The following is a 20,168-nucleotide window of genomic DNA, read 5'->3' as shown; positions in this document are numbered from 1 at the left end:
GTGTGACAATATGTATATAAAATCAAAATTTTCTAATATACATTTGTGAACACCTCAGTGACATTACAGGTATTAAGCTAAATGTATCAATATACAGTTTGTATATATACAAGCATGTGAATAGATATATGTGTGTGTGCATGTCCACGTGTATGTTTTTATGTCCAAAGGGGGTATCTATGTATGTCCCAATGCATGTATGTACATGTGTGTCCCAAAGCCCAATGCATGTTGTGTGTGTGTGTGTGTGTGTGTGTGTGTGTGTGTGTGTGTGTGTGTGTGTGTGTGTGTGTGTGTGTGTGTGTGTGGTGGGGGGGTGACTGTATGTGTCTGTGTATTCCCCTGTGTCTAATTCCAAATTTGCCATTAATTACACCAACCTGTGAACAAATGTTCTTGGCAAGTTTGGATTCACTAAGGCTATCTATCATTTCAGCAGCTACTTTCATCTTCCATTCAGCATCCAGCTTGGGAGGTGTATTCCATGGCATGGCTCGGATCACCTGCAGTACAACCAATCAAAACTAAGCTCTCACAGAATATTTTAATGTCCCCAAATACTTTATACTTTGGCAATCTTACATTTTCAAAAATGTAAAAATGGGAAAATGCAATTTGTTTACGCAATGATTAAAATATGAAAAATATTTTTAAACAAAAGAGTTCAAAATACACAAAACTGAAAGAATCACAATTTGTGTGCACAAGAAAAATAATACAACAAAATGATTAGCCATGCATAAATAGAAATGTTTGTTTCCTCTGACATCTAGTCTTACTTCTGTGTTTTCTAAAACTTTCACTTCCCTGTTCAAAAATTGAACTATCTGAATTAAAATCTAATGACGACATAAATCAACAAATAAGTCACTTTTTTAGGGTGGTTAAATTCATAGATATGTCTGTTTGTGTACTCTCAATGCACATTTATATCATAAACATAGACTGATTCAGTCCCTACATATCTGATCTATACATATACAAATTACTGTCTCTGTACAACTCTAATGTTGTGCTTTGCATAAAATTAACAAGACAAATATTGTCATCTGTTGATGACTATACCACAGCATACTAGTTTGTCTTTTGTCTCTTCACCCTCCCTCCCCCCCCCCCCCCCATCCCCCTGGTCTTCACTGTACTACAATAATATTCTCATCTACATAATACACGTAATTTAACTCATAGTGTATTTAGTTCTGTTATAATAGAGTCATTATACGATGCCTGCAACATTAATTAGTAATTCCATGTGACCCTGAAAACCTGAATTGTTGTATTGATGAAAAGGATAAATTACAGTGTGAGATGTGAATTACATAATCATTTTCTAATACATGACATTTGCATCACCCTTAATAAAATATCAATCGTTTTAATGAAAAAATAAATATTTTTGAAACATACATATATATATATAACTTAAACCATCTGTGCCTGTTCAAGGTAGTATTACATAATAATATCTGTCTATACATTTTCTTTGAATGTTCAGTTTTAGCCCAATAATTGATATTCAAAAACAACCATTGTTACTGAACCATATCAATATTCAGCCATCTTGTCTCGTCAACTGAAGAAGTCAAAGGTCAAGGTAATGATCCTTACAGATTTTACAAATTTGCATGATATGACCTTATTGTGAAATCAACCAGGAATATCCTACCTGTTTCATTTTTTCCAGTATAATCCGTACAATGGAGGAACTGGTATTGACATGAACTTCAACTTGATATGCGGCATTCAGTATCTGAAAATAAAGAGTGAAAATTTTGAAGTACTTTTACATTAAAATAATGGGAGTTAATATAATAATAGGGAGAGAGATGTTTCATCTCTCTTTTGTGAAAGTGTAACTGATAACAGGTTCCGTTTAAAAACAGTCCATCCAGAAATAGACACACTAAAACTCTCATCATACAATGGGTACCAAGTTTTATACCGAAATCTACTAGATTTCATTCAACCAAGGACTACAAAAGATTAGAATGCTTTACCAGACTCTGTCATAATCATGATGTAATAAGGAAACTTTTCACATGCATTTTCATCACTCTGTGATCTGTGTGACTAAAACCAACAAAGTGCATAAACCACCCTGATGGATTTTTGCTCAGCAGTGAGACAATTTCCAGTATGCAAACAGAAACAGATACAACTGATAAATGAACCTTTGCAATTTCAGATGAAAGTACTCTTTCTGAATCGATAGTTAAGATTAATCTGTAAAATGGAAGGCTGAAAATGAAAACAAAGGGTCAGTGAACCAAGGATTGAAATTTGGGAGCAAACAACATTGATCTAGCAATGCTATAGGTAGAATGGTACCAGTCCCTTGGGAGATTTTTTATAAGTCTCATAATCGTCATATGTTTTGCGATAGTTACTCATTTTTAGTTTTTTAAAGGGAAATGCCACAATTTTTTTTTAAATTTGTTCCAGTTACTACTAGTCTCCCAAGGGCTCATTGTTGTAAACCACAGTCTCTTTTACAGAACCGTCAAAGACATCACATCAAGAGGCAGTCAGTGTCTTGGAAGAAATAACAGCTGCGGTTTGTCAGAATGCCAAGGGCTCTACATGTTCACCCCACTGTTTCACAATCACACACTCAGGTATTTATTTTACATTCAAGGACACACTTGTGTTTAAAAACATATTATATTCAACGAAGAATGAAAAAAAAAAAGCCAAGCGTTTTGATAAAAAAGCCAAGCGTTTTGAGCAAGTCTATGCTGTAGGAAAAGTTGGCCTTTAACAAAGGAACAATCCTATGCAATCATTATAGCTCCATTGATAAGATAACTTTATTGTGAGAACCTGAGGGTGAATCTTTGGTCTGCCAACAATGGTTTGTTTGTGTATGTTTAGACTTATGTTGGTATGTTGTCTTACAAAGATTGTCCAGCAATCAATTTGTTGACTACAATAGTGTTTCAAGGATGGTCACAGACACTATGTGTAAATATTTGGTTCTTTTAATGAACAACGTTCAATTTTCATTGAGTCAGTAACTCATTCCTAAATATGTCAGACACAATATATACTCAGAAGTGATTGGACTTAACTGACAATAAATTTAAGATATTACCTGTATCAGTGTTTACAGGTAGTAAATAGGTAACATCTACATGAGGTCTTGAGATATTTTATTTAGGCTCCCAACAAAATCATGGTAAAAGTTAAGATCTACAGTGTATGCCAGTTTTACAAGATTTTCTTATTCTGTTATCTTACAGCAGAAACACTAATAACACTAGTAATGAATATGGAATGACAACCAGCCTGTATGCTATCAGTAGAATGAAAACATACAGCTGTATTGTTAAGATTCTTTAACATGCCCTTGTTATACTGATGTCAGACCACAACATATATCATACTCGACTCATACTTATCTATCAAGCCTTCCATAGAACTGTCTTAGTACTAGAAGACAGTCTTCCATCAGAAACCAATCTGATTCAAATCTGATGTGATGAATACAGCTCAGTTTCTTTATTTACCTCTATTTCCTTCATTTAGAGATGTTTGTTTTTGATTTTGTTGTTCAGGGAGTGATCGGCACCTTCCCACATCTGACCTTGTATAATAGTACTTCTCGTTCAAATATGCTTTTGAGTAGCCAATCAGGACAAAAGTTACGTTACTAGCTACACACACTGAACAATATAAAATATTCACCAGCTTACTCCCTCTGCAAACAGAACTAAACTTGAACAGAGTCATACAGACTTTCATCGATGGAACTCTCAAGAAATAGGGTGTAATCAAGTTGAGTTGAAGGACATAGCAATTTATTTGCAGGATGCCAAATGCAGACCAACACGGCCTGTTAGGTCAAGCATAGAGTAAATGATCGTGGTTTCTGGTTTTCATTGAGCAGCGTTTCTTGGATTCATTGGTCATGATCTCTGTCTGTCAACCCATATAAACTGAAATTGATAAATTTAGACATTTCCATCAAAATGCTCCCAAACTTTATGTGGCTTAGTGTCATAAAATCATAAACACATGCAGTGTGTACTGTATAGTGATCGCTGAGGCCAGTACGCTGATTTCACATTATAAGCCTAATGATCAATCAATCAATCAATCAATCTATCAATCAGAATATTTACAGAGTGCCCGCATCTAATATGAAGTAAAGCTCAGAGGTGCTAGTGTACACAGTTATATATTGAAAGATTCTTCCTGTGGGTATCCGTCGAAGCTCCAGTTGCTATTGTATCAAAAGACACATTTTTGGCACATTTTGAGAATAGTAAATATTTGCTTGATAACCAAGGTGTGCAGAGATTAGGCATCTCAAAGATAGTATCTGATAAGTAAGGCAGTGAAAGACCATGCTACACTTTATAGGTGATTAGGAGTACTTTGTAATCAATTCTGTATTGTACTGGCAACCAGTGCAGTTCCTTTAATATTGGTGTAATGTCATATGTTTCCTACGTTTCCTGACACTCATACAGCAAGTCATGCCGTGAAAAAAAGAAACTACAAAATGACTACCTTGCACAAAAGCATACAGTAAATGCTGAGTGATGCATACTCAAAAATGTACAAGGTGTATCAGTTTTTACTTTATTAAAAGACTCAAGCCTTTTAGAGCATGGGTTGCATTAAAAAAGGAAGTGTATTATCATCTGGTTTACAGTATCAACTGATCAAATTGTCATTCATACCACAAACAGACACGGTATAGGTATATGTGTCATACACAAAACAGGATGAACATTAAATCACCATTTCCAAAGAGATATAGCTATAATGTTTATGGCTGCCATGCAACATGTTATTCATACGTAAATATCCAACATGTTATTCATACGTAAATATCCAACACCACCCACTCACTCACTCACTCACTCACTGATTTTTTTTCCTTCTGAGACTGGTCTCAGTCGGTGACTTTTTGCAAACTGAGACTCTCAGTTCATGGTCTCAGTTTAACATTTTAGGTACCTTTAGCTATAATGAGTGTCATAGTCTTGCCTCTGTAGTACGGTACCATGGATGTATTTCCCTTAATATATCCATGGTAGTTCTAGCCTTTATACATGTGTATAATTTACATAATACTATAGTTGCTCCAAGGATTGCCCTCTATTAATCTGCTTTGTCATGGTAATACAGAAATGGCAGAAGGTGAATGCATGTATTGAAATAACAAAGTTACATGTTAGAGCATAGACAATAGACAATTGTCTATGGTTAGAGTGAGTGGAATACAAAACATTCTGGACTTGATTCAACATTTCTCATTCCTAAACATATGTAGAAACACAACATGCTGTGGCAGGATTGTGAAAATCACTGAATATAATACTTGTAATATATATAATATTATAGTGTATTGTTTTCAAATAATTCAAGGTAAAGTTCTGCAGCTGCATGTTTCTTGGTAAGAATTGGCATCTGTGATAATGTAATTCAAAGTAAGTTTATACAAAGTATCCGTAACCCCACCAAAGTGTTCATACTGTCAGCCAATAATATGACAGAACCCCATGATAAGTGAGTTTAAGTGTGGCATACTCAGGGTATTTGCAAGTGATTGCACCGTTCTCTGCGCCCATACTTTTAAAGCAGCAAGTGAAAGTGCAGCAGAAAACACTGCAAGTACGAGTGTAAATACCCCCGAGTGTCTACACTAGCACTCACAAGGTATGGGGTTCTGTTATTATTACATATATCTGTTTATCTGAAACAGCAAATTTCTATAAAATATAAAATCATACAGTGCGATCACACAATTTCAAGTGTAATGAACGATCGAGTCCACATTTGCATATCATTTGCATGATGCAAAGTTAGCTACATAGTGAAGAAAGCTATTAAATGGACTCTTTACCTAAAGGTGGAGTCCCTCATCGAATTCCGAGCCATCATCATCACAATTGACGTCTAATTGAAATCAACAATTACTAGATATGAAATTGAAGGCAGTACTTTAAATATTTCAACACAAAAACCAACTTGGTCAAGATAGCCACTCTTTTCACTTGTCTCCATTTAACAGGACACAGGTTGACAATCTTTTCTTACCTGTTTCAGAGCAAGACTGGCTGATGGTTCTAGTTCCACTTCACTTCTTTCAAGACTTTCCAAACATCTTGATAATGTTCCAACATAACTGTCCCTCAAACAGTTGACAGAACCAATAAGTTTACCAGCCACTGCATTATTCAGCCTACCTAGCACCATATCTTGGATCTGCATTGTACATTTCTTAACATCTTTGGACTGTGGACTGCCTTCATTCTCCTTCAGTTCTATCCCTACCAACAACATTTCACAGATTATTTAGAGTTAACATATAAATGAAACGGTGATTGTCACATTTTAAACCAAATATACACAAAATCAAAAAATAATGCAAGCTCTAATAGGTATACATAGAATCAAAAAATAAATCGACTCATGAATAAGAACCTTGAAATATTTGAGATAATAACATTTTGTATTTTGCCAATGTATACTTTGATAAGCAAGACAATGTGATTACAATTTGTTTCATTTTAGAAGCCGCTTTCTATAGCTTGGAATCCATGTGGATTGGAAAGAAAATTTAAAATCCCAATCTGCATGGATTCCAGGCTACAATAACAAAGATATCCCATATTATAGCAAAATATATCATACTAGTTTTGTTCTATTCATGAAATTACAAGTGGTGTGCATAATTAGCATCCACAGTCTCCGACATTTGTGCCAGGTTTGGTTGCAAGTGAGTTGTGAGTGTCTGAGATATGGCTGTAGAGAGATAGACTGATAGATGAATTGATGGATGCAGACATTCTAATGTGTGTTTTACATAATGAATTAATGCTTTACTGCTAGCACGTGTAATATCAGATTTAAAATAGGAAGTATAACTGTGATCGAAGTCCTTAATCCTTGTCTAACACTCAAAATATATCTGTATATATTATCAGCTTCTTACAATACACACAAGTCTTGTACTAGTAGTAAGACCTCTGATCTACACTTTTGGCATTGCAGAATAAAGTTGAAAGGTGATGAGTACCTCTGTCTGGACATGGCCCACACAGGTTAGCCAGACTACCTTCAATATGAAAGCTGCAATTGTGTACTGGTTGACATCAAATCAACATTTCACATTACATATATATTTCTATGGTTACTTTAGTCTGGATGCCAACATGGTCTCTAACTGAGTGGAGGTGTAAATGGTAACGATACCATATTGGAACTAAACTATGGTTACTTGCACATCTGTTGAACTATTCATATATATATAACATGTAACAGCTGAACTAAACAGGGAATGTCTCATGTATGTAGTATATGTAATCACCAGAAGGTGGGGGGGGGGGGGGGGTACATACATGTAAACTATGACAACAGGTGGAATAGACTTACACTTACACATAATATAATTTATCACTTCTAATAATTGATCTGCTAGTGACAAAATCAATAAATATTATATCATAGTACAAATTATGGTTAGCAATAGTATCACTAGCTTCCAATCATTCCATAAATTGTCCACCTTCCATCCTCCAAACTAATGTTTTCACACACTTTACTATATAAATGATGTATGCTGAAAATTTCAAATATTTCAATTCATGACAGAGGAATAATTGAAAGTTACATAAGCATACTACTTGTGCATGGACTAAATGATACTGAAATTATCTTTTGTAAAGTGACTGTGTATGTTGTTGTATGTGAATATATTATGTATCGTATGCCAACTACAAGTCACTTATATATCTAAGGTCATCATGTCTTTTGATTATCAAAAAATATGATGTATTTATATAACTACACTGTGGTGTAAGACCTAAAATTGATACAGACGTACAAAACAGCTGCATCCTTTGTATTTGTACACCAAAATATGTCTGTCTGCTTTTATAAATATACAGACTAGACACACTGATTCAATATCATCTACTGGGGTAGGTACACAACACATTGTACACAAGATGTCTCAACCCTGCGTGTAACAATGATAAAGTGTTTGTGTTCACGAACTTTGCAATATCATGAGTTATTTACATTACATTATCATGTCTACAAAATGTACCATGCACATACTTTTGAGAAAATATAAATTTTTATCCACAAGTAATCCCTAACTTGTGTTCTCCAATGAAATTTTTTAATACAGATCTATGTGTATCTGGGTCTCCTCAATCTGTATACCTAATTACTACATAAAATAAGTAGCATTTGTTGAAATTACACTCTTACTTAGAGTACTCATAAATAGTATTTTTGAGTGTTACAAAAAAAGTGAAATGGACATCTGACAAAAATCCATAACAACATTACTCAGTTTTCCTCCACATTAAACTGTAAGATACATCATCCCTTTCCACCCTCACCAGCCTCCTCCCAGATCTGTTTCACTGATTTTGTGATATGCATTACAACTGCGGCAGTTAAAGTTGAAATCATCAATTGTAATGTTGAATAATGAAGGTTATGGCCAATGATACTTGTACATGTTTTGTACCCATTACCTATTACAACAGAAAGATCATATCCTCCAGACCACAGCTGTTTGAATGAAACATCTATGTATTCCTGGTACAAGGGTAAAACTATACAATCAAAACAGCCATATTTTATCATTTATCAACAATAAGATCACAAAATCAGCCATATTTTACTAATATATCAAGCATATACTTTAGATGTTCAAAATGTCTCATCTTGTTGCAGAGTTTGCAAGATGTAAGAATATGTACATACATCAGGGCTTGAAATTAACAGTAGTCCCATGCCCACAGACTACTAATTCTGGTCATGGGGCTACCATAGTTTGCAGCTGGTAGCCCACTCAGGCAACCACTGATTATGTGATGAGGATGGAAGATTTATAGACATGCAAGTATTTTAATAATACATATAACCAATAGAGGAAATCAGTTTTCAGTTCAGGAATATCGGACTACAGGTTACAATCCTTGGGCTACCACTTTCTGAAACTGGTAGCACATTAGGACTACCAAAGCAAAAAGTTCATTTTGAGCCCTGATACATATATGTACATGTTTATCAAAGAGTGGCAGTGTGCCAACAGGGCCGACAGAGCTCATTGCAAAACTAATTTTCAAAGATGGTTTTCACAAGTGGATGATTATGGACTTCATGTATGGAGGTACAGTCCTTATATCAATGGCATAAAACCATAGAAAGTTACCTACCTACAAATATGAAGTCAGCTGCTTCTTTAAGCAACTCTTCCTTCATTCCCGTCACTGTATGGATGATCAGATCTTTCAGTTCCTCTTGTTTTTTATTAGCAATTTCTAGGAGTGATGCATAAAGGCTGATTTCCCTATCTTTGGCATATCGGATTCTCCTAGGAGTTATCATCATATCTCTGGCCATGTCAAAGGCAGTTGTAATGAACATTTTCAGACAGCGCAGATGAGCATTGTTGAGAATTGTAACCACGGTTACAAGATGAGACTGAAGTATGTGTCGTACAAACAACAGAATAGTAGAGAAATTGTCAAAATTTTCTACAAGTTCACTCTCTACAACCATACTACTGTCATCAAAGTTTTTGCTTTTCATAGCATGTACGTTGATGTTGTTTGTGATTTTTTTGAGGTACCCGATATCGCATAATTGTTCAGATACCGTCTGTCTGTGGGAGTGCATGTCTGCTGTATAGTCTGCATCACCATTATGATTGTTCATTTGCGACGTTGAGTTGAAACGAGCCTGTGCTGATTTGAAGCAGTCTTTAGCAGACTCTGTTAGTTCATTGAGACCCGGAGGCTGGACGTGTACAAAAAATATTGGGACTTCCGGTGATGAATTCCGCAGGTCCTGAAGGTCTTGAATTTGTGATGTTGTTAGGGTGTTGCTACTTAATGCATAGACAACGATAGGAAGCACACCTTCCACACACTTGCTGTATGTCTCAACTATATTCTGACCAATACAGTTACATGGCGATACAACCAACTGGGCACCATCTTGAAACAGCATATGATTTAGACATACCTCAAGTACCGATTGTCTAAGATAAGGATCAAATTGCGCTTCTCCTTTCAATTCCAAGTCTTCCTTGGCAATTGTAGTCCTATGTACATCATAGTCATGTAAATTTTCATTGACAAGCTCAAAGCTATCTGGCAGCACTATGCTCACATTACTCTTGGGTCCAAACTGAAATCGTAGCATTCGACAACTGCTACCTGGTTGGTCGGCATTGTCATCCTGTGGTAAAATGTTTTCTCCAAGTATTTCATTGACCACCACTGCCTTGGCATAACAGGATTGTCCAAGTATCACAAGACAAGGTGGCTTGTCTAAAATATCATTCAAGCATTCTTCCTCGGTCTCTGGTATTTCAATAAAAGATATCTGACCTGAAGGAGACAAACAAACAAATAAATAAATTTGATGTAGGGTCTTGGGTAAAAGATATCTGACCTGAAGGAGACAGACAAACAAACAAACAAACAAACAAATTTAATGTAGGGTCTTAGACTTGGGTAAAAGATATCTGCCCTGAAGGAAACAAACAAACAAACAAACAAACAAACAAACAAACAAACAAACAAACAAACAAACAAACAAATTTAAAGCAGTGTCTGGACTAAAAGATATCTGCCCTGAAGGAGACAAACAAACAAACAAATTTAAAGTACAAATGTAGGGCTTCGGGGAAAATAGATATCAGTCACCTGAAGGAGACAAACAAACAAATTCAGTGGACCAATTTTCCTGAAAAGTCAAAGTTCTTAAAACCCTTCCAAACATTGCCCTGCATGTACATTGTATGAATGTTTATTCCTGTTTTGAAATAATACAAGAAATTTCGGCATTCGTCTTCTTTATTTCAAGGAAATAGAATAAGATAATCTTTTATTCTGCTGTATACCGTTAAAACATACCAGTAGTATTCAGCAGCTATATTGGATTCTAAATTGGCATGATTTTGAGATTAGGTTGACCTCTATTTCAAAAATGTGTAGAGTGACCCCCTGACTTTTTTTTTTATATTTTAACTAAGAACGAGTTTCCTTGACCAAAGTAACAATATACTTGTTTTTTTATTTCTGAAGCACATACTAAGATCAAAGCAATTCATTTGTCACAAACATCAAAGTAAGTCAGAGTTACCTGATGCTATCTTTTTTATTTACAAAGGTTTTTGTTTGTCTAGACTTTTTTCTTATCATAATCCACTATTGATAGTAATCTTTGTTATGTTATTGTTAGTAGTGAAGCACATCTCATGTTATCCAATATGATGAGTTTTCATATCTCTGCCAATTCTAACAACCTCACTCCTTTTAGCAAGAACAATACTCCAGTATCATCATTATTAAAGTGATAGTAATACCTAAAATCATAATAATAATGTTCGGAGAGAAGTACTCTTTCAATGTCTTCACATTTAAAAGTATCAAGATTAAAAAAAAAAAACATCTAAGCCTAAATAATGATCTTTTGCTGATGACATTATTGATACATTTATATATATCTTCTTTATTACCTACTTATTAAATTTACATTTGTAGACAAAATAAATAATACATTTTTTTTTTGAGGTAGGTAAAAGGAGACCAGAAAATAGCTACTTGCTAATCAAGTCTGTCTCCTTAGACACTGTAAATAACATTTATGTGATCATTCATGGATAAAAGTGAACTGTATGCTGTTTAATATCTTCTATTCATCAAAGGCCGGCAATTTAAAAAAGACACCCCCGAAAAATCCTATAAAATGTAGAGAATCAAATTCACTCTCACTAAAAATCTATGTTAAATGGAAGAATACAAATGTATATGCAGCTTTGGATAATGACAGCTTGCTGATACTTTAGGGTAACATAAGGGGCCAGTATACATTTTTTCAATGCCTCTGTCAAATTGCTCTCTACATGTACCTTGCTCTGAGAGAAAACAACATACACATGTAGACAAGATGACTTGGTGAAGTTGGAATGATGAATGTATGTATTCTACTTAAACCAGGTCAAGACATGTTCACATTTATTAATCGAAGAATTCAGACAGAAGTTCTTTTAATTCAATTTGTTTGAGTAATTTTAATTTGCAAACTTTAATACAAAATAACCTATATGTTTTCAATTTGTAGATACTGTGGCATTATTTTATAAAACACAATTTACCATTACATGTGTATGTAACAAGCTATACTTTAGCAAAGTCTCACTAGCAACAAAGGCTCCTTCTATACAAGTAGAAATGTAGGTGTGAGGTGTGTACACACAATAGTTGTCTGTGCACAATGAAACTGAAGTGCATTGACCTGCAATAACACAAGTCATGGAGATAAATTACGAAAAGAAAGTGTGGTCTGAAGAGGTTATGAACTAAAAAGGTGGGGCCAGGCCAAGCGTTTGATTTTGAAACATTCAAAGTGGAGTAAAACCCACACAGAAGTCCAACTGAAAAGATATACAAGTAACCTAATTACAACAGCAGATAACATTATACATGTAGAAGCCAAAAGACTGCTTAATGTTGGAATGCATGAAACGAAGTATATTGATAGCTTGAGGATAATTTGGGGGCATGTATAAGAGGATTGTTTACACTTCTTTGAAACAAAAATATACAATTCCATGAGTGTCCAAAGATAGCCACTACAAATATAAGTACATGCACAAGCTTACATGTAAGTATGTACAAGTTTCTTGCTGGACTCAAACACCTTTACACAAAATTCACTGGTAATAATTTATGATACCAGAATTCATGACAGAATGCAGAAACCAATTTGAATACTCCAATCTAGGGCTCACACCTTGTCCAGGAGCTAAAACAATTTGACCATATTGCCAACATGTTGACTACTTTGTATGTGTCTTTATTAAAATATTATCCCTTTCATGTGTGTAATTTCAGGAAAAGAAAAAAAAACGTTGGCAGCTGAACTAATGGTACTAGGTCACCCATCACTGTACATGTACATCGTTCTCCATGAGGTGTTTTTGAGGGGTGCACCCACCCCCTAAGATTTGAAATATGCAGCTTTGCTAATGATATTCAAATTAATATGTAAATGAGGCCACTCCTTCATTTTTCAAAAACGCGGAAAACCCCAAGTATTACAGGCAATACACAGTTCAGAGTACATATTTTTTGTAGATTTCAGGTGAATGTCAGAATGCATCTAATTTTCTTATAACGAAACGAGGTGTGTCACAACTTATATAGTTAGTATCAACTAAAGTGTATATGGGAGAACATGAAACTAGACATAACTTCTGACAGCGAGTAGAAATTTCATACTATCAATAAAATGATGAAAAATTGGGTCATCTTAACTTTTACCACTTATTTGAATATTTCTACCTCAAACCAGACATTGAGATACCAGTACACAACACAATCTTATTGACATTTTGGAATTACATAATCTTGTTCTAATTTTATGTCATGAAATAAAGCCCTGATTGTTAAAGAGTAGACCAGACTTTTTTACCTTGTGAGTGATATACATGTAGCACAAATCAAGAATGCAGTTATGAAACTACAAACATGTAGGTTATTCCTCCCATCAGGTCATATCATTCAGTACTAGTTACCCTGTACATTACCTCAGGATAATTTATTGACCATTGATTTTGACTACTTAGGATATATAATTTATCATCAATTTCATTTGATTTTGGAAGAAACACACCAGAGGGACAATATGCCTTGATTTTAATACTTTATAACTGTTAGTGACTGAAATAAATGTACAATCACCTGATTTGCTTTCCCATCACAATTAGATCACACAATCAAACTGAGCTGACCCCCACACTGATGCTATACCAGAAAAGTGGTATAGATGCCAAGGTGATGAAGTTCAAATAGATGGAAAGTAATTTCATACAAATGCACATATAATGTAAAATTGTTCCTATGCTTTCTTATTACTATATCACCTTCATAAAAACAACACATTGGTATCTACATGAACTTACAATGAGCATCTAGCAATGGAACAAAAACATGTATTGTAACATCTATATCTGGATTACACACCTTATAAGTTATATAGTATACATTTTGTAGTTCAAGCAAGAGTTCAACTGTACATAAAATGTTTTCACTTCAGAATGATGATTTGAACTTATCAAAATATAGCAACAAATATGACTTCAGAAGTACTAGTATTGCACTTTCAATTAAGAACTGAAAGGTTTTACTGCAGAATTGTCTTTTCACATTTTCACAAGACAATTTCCCTGTTTTCCTGATCTTCACTCAAGTCAGTAAAACATACTAACAAGTAATACTGCAAACAGTTCTTGTTACATAACCATGAGTTCTAATTACTGGCAAGTTCCATTTCACCTGTTCAGGTCAACAAGCTTTTTAAAACTCTACTGGCTTGACCACTTTTCCTGTTTTCCTCTTCTTTCAACTCAGCATACATGCACATACATTTTGTATGACAGAAACAGAAAAGGGCGTGTTCAGTTTGTTTTTTTTCATTTTCTAGTACACAAGTATAATACTAATTAACCAAATCCAATTATGTCACCTTTTTTCCAAGTTGTTCTTCTTAATAGCCTGAAAGCTTCAGGCATTCTTTTGCTTATATGATGTACATTTAAGCAGACTAACAAATGGAACTTTCAAACTATTTTCTGACATCTGCTTCACAAAAATATGTTTAACATCTAATTAATATCATTAAATAAGTAAATAACATTAGAAATTACAACTTGCTAGTGATTAATTGCAAAATGAAAGTGAAATGAATTCATTTAAATTATAATAATGGCAGGTATACACATGTCTACCACTAATTTATGCACACACATTGTATGACATGTATAAAACATTTTCAATTTCCATTACTTGATCACTAAATAATAGTTGCTTATGTAACATTTTCATTTTGCCTATCAATGTTTTCAAATTGTATAGAATTTGATAGATTTGTAGATATGTTTTATATGATCTTATGAATGAGGTTTATCTTATCAAATGTACAAATGTAGTCTTCCTGTCATGACAAACCTAATAGTAATACATGTACAAATGCATTTACCATTCATAAACCTTACTTTCACAGTTATACATTGTGCTATGCCGTTTTTACACATTTAAGTGTCTCATAGATAAAGGTGTACAGTACAAGACTGTTTTTAATTCCAGAATTGGTAGAAGAGTTTTTCACGATAGCTTTGATAAGCATGTACCCTTGCATTTCCTTTCATAAAAATGTAGAGCACACTGAACTCAGTGAGACTTTCTGTCAGTAGCTAGTCTCTCATATCTAGAGGTGGGATCACTGCAACTTGTAAAGTTATGTCATATAGTGTAGTCTAACTGTACACATGGGATTACCCTTTATAATGTAGCATGATTGAAATGTTCCAAAGACATTCTTAAAAAATGGAAACTGTCATCACATCATAGTTACATAGTTCCATACTGACAGTTAGGTTCTCCTGGGCCTCTGATGTCAGATCTGAATAAATTCCACTTTGAAATACATGTATTATACAAGTCAGACATATTCAGAATGTAGAATAGTGGACTGACTTACAAAAGAGTAATTTTTGTATTCATTTTTCAAACTGGGAGTTTGGCATTGGCATTTGGCCAGGCCACCTAAAGTAAACATGATTTGTACCATCTACAGGTGCGATAAATAGCCATAAATGGCCACTGCTTAGTTGTATACTTGACAGTGTTTTTGCTAAGGTTGTGGAACCCTGGTAACAGAAAGGGAGAAAGGGGTAAAAATAGCAGTGTTTCCCAATACTGTCTATGGTAATTTTGTTTGGGAACCCTGGTAAAATGACATGGGAACCCTGGTAGATTTTACCTACTTACCGCCCTTACCTTAGCAAAAACATTGACTTGACCCTGTAAGGTGTTCTGTCAATATGTAAACACTTTGCTTTACACCCATTTGGCTATGTATTGTACATGTGCCATCGTGATTGGTAGCAACAAAGGACTAGATGGTATTTCAATTTCCCATTTCCCCTTTCAATGTGATGTAAGAATAGCAAAGAGCAAGATATATTCTTACCACCCTCTTCTCTAACCCAAACGTTGAAAATTACAACAATGCTATCTAAATTACTATTCTAAACCAGTGTTACACTTCATAGCTCAGCTGGGTTGTTATTATCTTGCTTGTGTTGACATGTCATATTTTAATTAAAAGTAAAACAATTTAGAAATATGCCCCTCGAACAGCCCCTCCCTGCAGTTTTAGGAGATGATAATAAATAAGCAAATTTCAAATATACAGCTATTTTTAAACGTTGTCAGGTATAAACAAGAACGGTGACCAGGTCACTACGTACTGTGTCACCACTGTCATTTATGACATGTTGACGTACGTATGTTCACCGGTTCGGGACGCACCCAGTGAACCGGTTCATTTTTTTTGCACTTATTCTGTATACAGAATATTTATTCATTAGCGTTACAGCATGTTATCCCAACGTTTGACCAGTGTTTCTAAGAAATAGATTTGAAAACATTAGTCATTATGTCCTTGACCAAATCCCAACCTCAGCTCCGCTGTCTCACCGTCGATCAAAACATTGGGCTTGACAGAACTTACATATGGTTTTAGCTGATATTTCAAAGTTCTTAAACACTAACCTGGTTCAAAGTGACCCGAACTCGTAATCTCTTCAAATGCACCTTTCGTATCTCCTAATATTTGTCCTACGTTTCGTCGATATCTTTCAAACTTTCCGAACTCCGATGGCAGGCTTGCCGCCATCTTGGACTTTCTAACGAACATACTCACTGCGCATTTATTTAGCGCATCATGACGTCACTGCACGCAGGTCTGAAAGTATATCGTACTACCGGTATATATACATACAGCAGGGCATCGATAGTTGACATTGACAGATTCATTGACATCACATCACGAGTTTATACTTGGTTGTAGAAACTCGTGATGTATTGTCAATCAATCTGGGTGTTCTTTCGACAGAGTATTTAAAGCGACGCACAAAAAAAGAATATGCCAGTAATGGCGTATTCAAACAAATATGTAAAAGTTTGTTTTCACAAAAGTGATAAGCGGAGAATCACAAATATAAACGGCAAATTTTCTCAGTTCTTTTCACAGGTACACAACAGACACGCCTAAAGATGTTACTTTCAAAATTATCATGATATTGAATTTCTACACATTATTCTTAAATCTTGTTCATCATCCAATCCTGAAAAGTCATTAAAACCTGATTTTTTTATATTCGAAATGTGAAATTAATTTTTTTATATTCGAAATGTAAAAATGAAACAGAAATGTGTAAATGTAGACAGAAACATGAGAGTACATACCTTCTGTGAAACATCGGATTTATTGATACACTTCTGAGCAGCTCGCGCCCTCAACGTATAATAATAATAATTCCTGTGAAGCACATGTCCCGGCAAATGCATGGTATTGGTCGTCATGGATATGGTCTGTTTATTCATTTCATCGAGGTCTCAAGTTTCCCACGTGACTTTAAGTTAAATTACAAACGATCATTGTAGATCGTAATCTGAACTTGACCGTTATGTGTGAAAAATAGTTGTCTGGCGGGGCTGTACAAAAAAGTAAGAGAAAAAAAGTTGAATTGAATTAAATTTGTATTAAAATCACAAATATTAAAGTTATAATGACATGATTCAATATTGTTGCCATGAACTATATCCTAGGTTGGTACATACATACCAAAAGTAAAACAACTTGTTAAAAATAAAACTTCCTACTTTGAAAAAAAAATCATTTTGACACGTCAAAAACACGATTTCGAGTCTTTTACCTCCATCCCCGCCATTTTAAATGTATTATCCTAAAATTAACTGCTGACATGTATAACACGTATAGAAAGCAAGGTATCGTTTGCCGATCGCCAAATTGACTTGAAATAGTAATCGTTTATACGATACAGTGGAAACGTTTTTCGAGGTGATGAACTTACCAGGCCAAAATAACTTTTGCTTAATGAAATAGTGTAAGAGACAGAGAGGACAAAACATAGAACATAACTTCACGTTCGCGTTCTCATCCATGTGTATTCAGTCCTCGCGACTGACAGGTTATTGTGTTTATTGCTGTCTACGTGTCTGTTTGTTTGTCTTTATGGGTTTTTTGAGCTTGATATCTCAAAATATTATCGATTGATAATGAATGAAACATTATGGAAATATTGCCTTTGAGACGGGTCTGAATATCAGTACAGTTTTAATTAAACCATGAAATTACTTGCTTCAACAACGGATGTAGAAGATTTTACCCCCACGCACCAACAATCGAGCGCCAACACCTGAGGGCGCCATTTTGGTATTTGAATATATATTTGTACTGTGCAAAAGTTATATTTAAACCTATACAGTCCCTAACAATGAGTAAAATCAGCTATGTTTCTATCGCGCTGATTATGTAATGGCCATTGAAAAGTCAACGAAATGATGGATATTTTTTCTTTGTATTTCCGAATCGTAACATGGGCTTTCTACGTAAATGTACAGATGTTGGATTATTATTTCCGTAATTGTGATTCGTAATTTACTGTGAATTTTCTCCGTAGAGTGTACTCCATACATACTTGCTAACCTTTACACATATATTAGACATGTGACACATGACGAGGTTGGCGTAATTTCCATTTGAGATGTTTATTTCAAAAGCTAGGTTGTTATAATATGCGTACATCTGTGTAATATCAAAACTTGACTAATAGATAAACGCTTTCGTTTAATCTCAATGATTGGGTAACTTCTGGCGAGGTACGTAGGCTTCACTAAGTGGTAATATTCATAATGCATTTTGAATGTATCCACGTTTTCCCTCCATGGTTTTATGTCATACATTCGCAGTGGCGATATTTGTTTCCTTTTTTTTCAATTAAAGAAACCATTTCTTCAATAAGTGAAATTTTCCTTTTGGTAAACGAAAATGAGTCTTACGGCTGCAAATCCCTGCCGTCACATGATCTTTTGAATAGACGTAAGTATGATGATCGTTTTCTGTCATGTCTAAAACAGATACGTCAAATGACAATTTATTTTTGTCCAAATTGATTTTTCCTATCCGCAGAATGACGTTTTCCTTCGAGCGAGAACATTTTATCACAACAGGGGTTTCCGGGTTTAATATTTTGATCGTTATTTTTGACTTTTGACTCAATTTACGTCAAAAAACACCATTCTTCCTAGGGTGTACGTCACAAGTTGAATCTACTCGCTACAATGCTGAAATAGTCACGATAATATGAGAGTTCGTTGAACCCATTGGATAGCAAGGCAATTCAGACCATAGGACGACATATAAGGATTCTTGATGTACATGGTTTTGTAAGATATTACTCTCAACTTAATATATATCAAGCTATAGCTAGTAGTACTTATACTACCACTGTTGCATATGGACTTGGAAATGTCTTAGACAGCTAGTGTAACCATTACATTATATAAGCTTAACCTCGGCATTCAGTGACGATATGATTTCATATACATTTAAAAAGCCAAGTGGTAAAGTAGTGTGATGTCGCTTACCCAACGTTAACCCTGTCCAGTTTTTCCTGTCTACTCTATAAAGTTTTTTATATGAATTTGAGAAAAAACACCGTTAAAATGGCATAATAACACATATAGATAAAGCTGTTACACTCCCAGAAGATAAAACTAAAATAAAATGTAAATATCAATACCAATATACATATTTTAGAAATTATCAGAATCAAAAGGTTTTTTTTTCTTTCATTAAATTGGTCTAAATCAATTTTTCCAACAATATCATAGCAGTATTAAAGCGCTTGACTAGAATAATTGTTCACTGCACGTACAGTTACGACAAATCACAATAATGAATGTTTAATATCTCGAATGACAGGAACTACTTTATTTGTTTGACGTTCAGGGTGAGCACGTTTATTATGTACATTATGATATTTCAAGGTCGCAACAGCGAGGCCAAAGTCAATTGTAATAGCGCCCTCTTGTGCCACGTCTAAAAGAAAGATATTCCGTCTACGCAACCAGAAAGTAACTACATAACGTTCGATATGTGTCTAAGTACATCAAATCTACGGAGGACGTTTGTCTGTAGATGTAGGTGTGCTCGGGGTTTTGACGTAAGATCAGAAGAGCAAAAAAGATGAATAGAATCAAATCAAAGTGTCCCACCCATTGTACCCAGTACGCGACGAAAGAACAGGGGCT

General features: G+C 34.7%; 1 protein-coding gene across 2 annotated transcripts in view; it reads right to left on the bottom strand.

The window, feature by feature from the left end:
- LOC144438226 (dual serine/threonine and tyrosine protein kinase-like) overlaps positions 1-16,725 on the bottom strand; it is a 28,242-nt gene extending 11,517 nt beyond the window's left edge. For both annotated transcript variants that reach the window (XR_013481035.1, XM_078127272.1), the window contains exons 1-5: positions 16,602-16,725; positions 9,189-10,367; positions 6,049-6,281; positions 1,667-1,750; positions 381-503 (exon numbers count right to left, since the gene is read on the bottom strand). Coding sequence is in view for 1 of the 2 variants with exons in the window: in XM_078127272.1 (XP_077983398.1) it covers positions 381-503; positions 1,667-1,750; positions 6,049-6,281; positions 9,189-10,367; positions 16,602-16,725 (1,743 nt within the window). In the remaining variant the exon portion in view is untranslated. The remainder of the gene's footprint in view (positions 1-380; positions 504-1,666; positions 1,751-6,048; positions 6,282-9,188; positions 10,368-16,601) is intronic.
- Between the last annotated feature and the right edge of the window lie 3,443 nt (positions 16,726-20,168).

The sequence above is a fragment of the Glandiceps talaboti genome, chromosome 1 (assembly GCF_964340395.1).
Source record: "Glandiceps talaboti chromosome 1, keGlaTala1.1, whole genome shotgun sequence".
Classification (NCBI taxonomy): Eukaryota; Metazoa; Hemichordata; class Enteropneusta; family Spengelidae; genus Glandiceps; species Glandiceps talaboti.
This window is presented reverse-complemented; position numbering and strand designations above follow the sequence as displayed.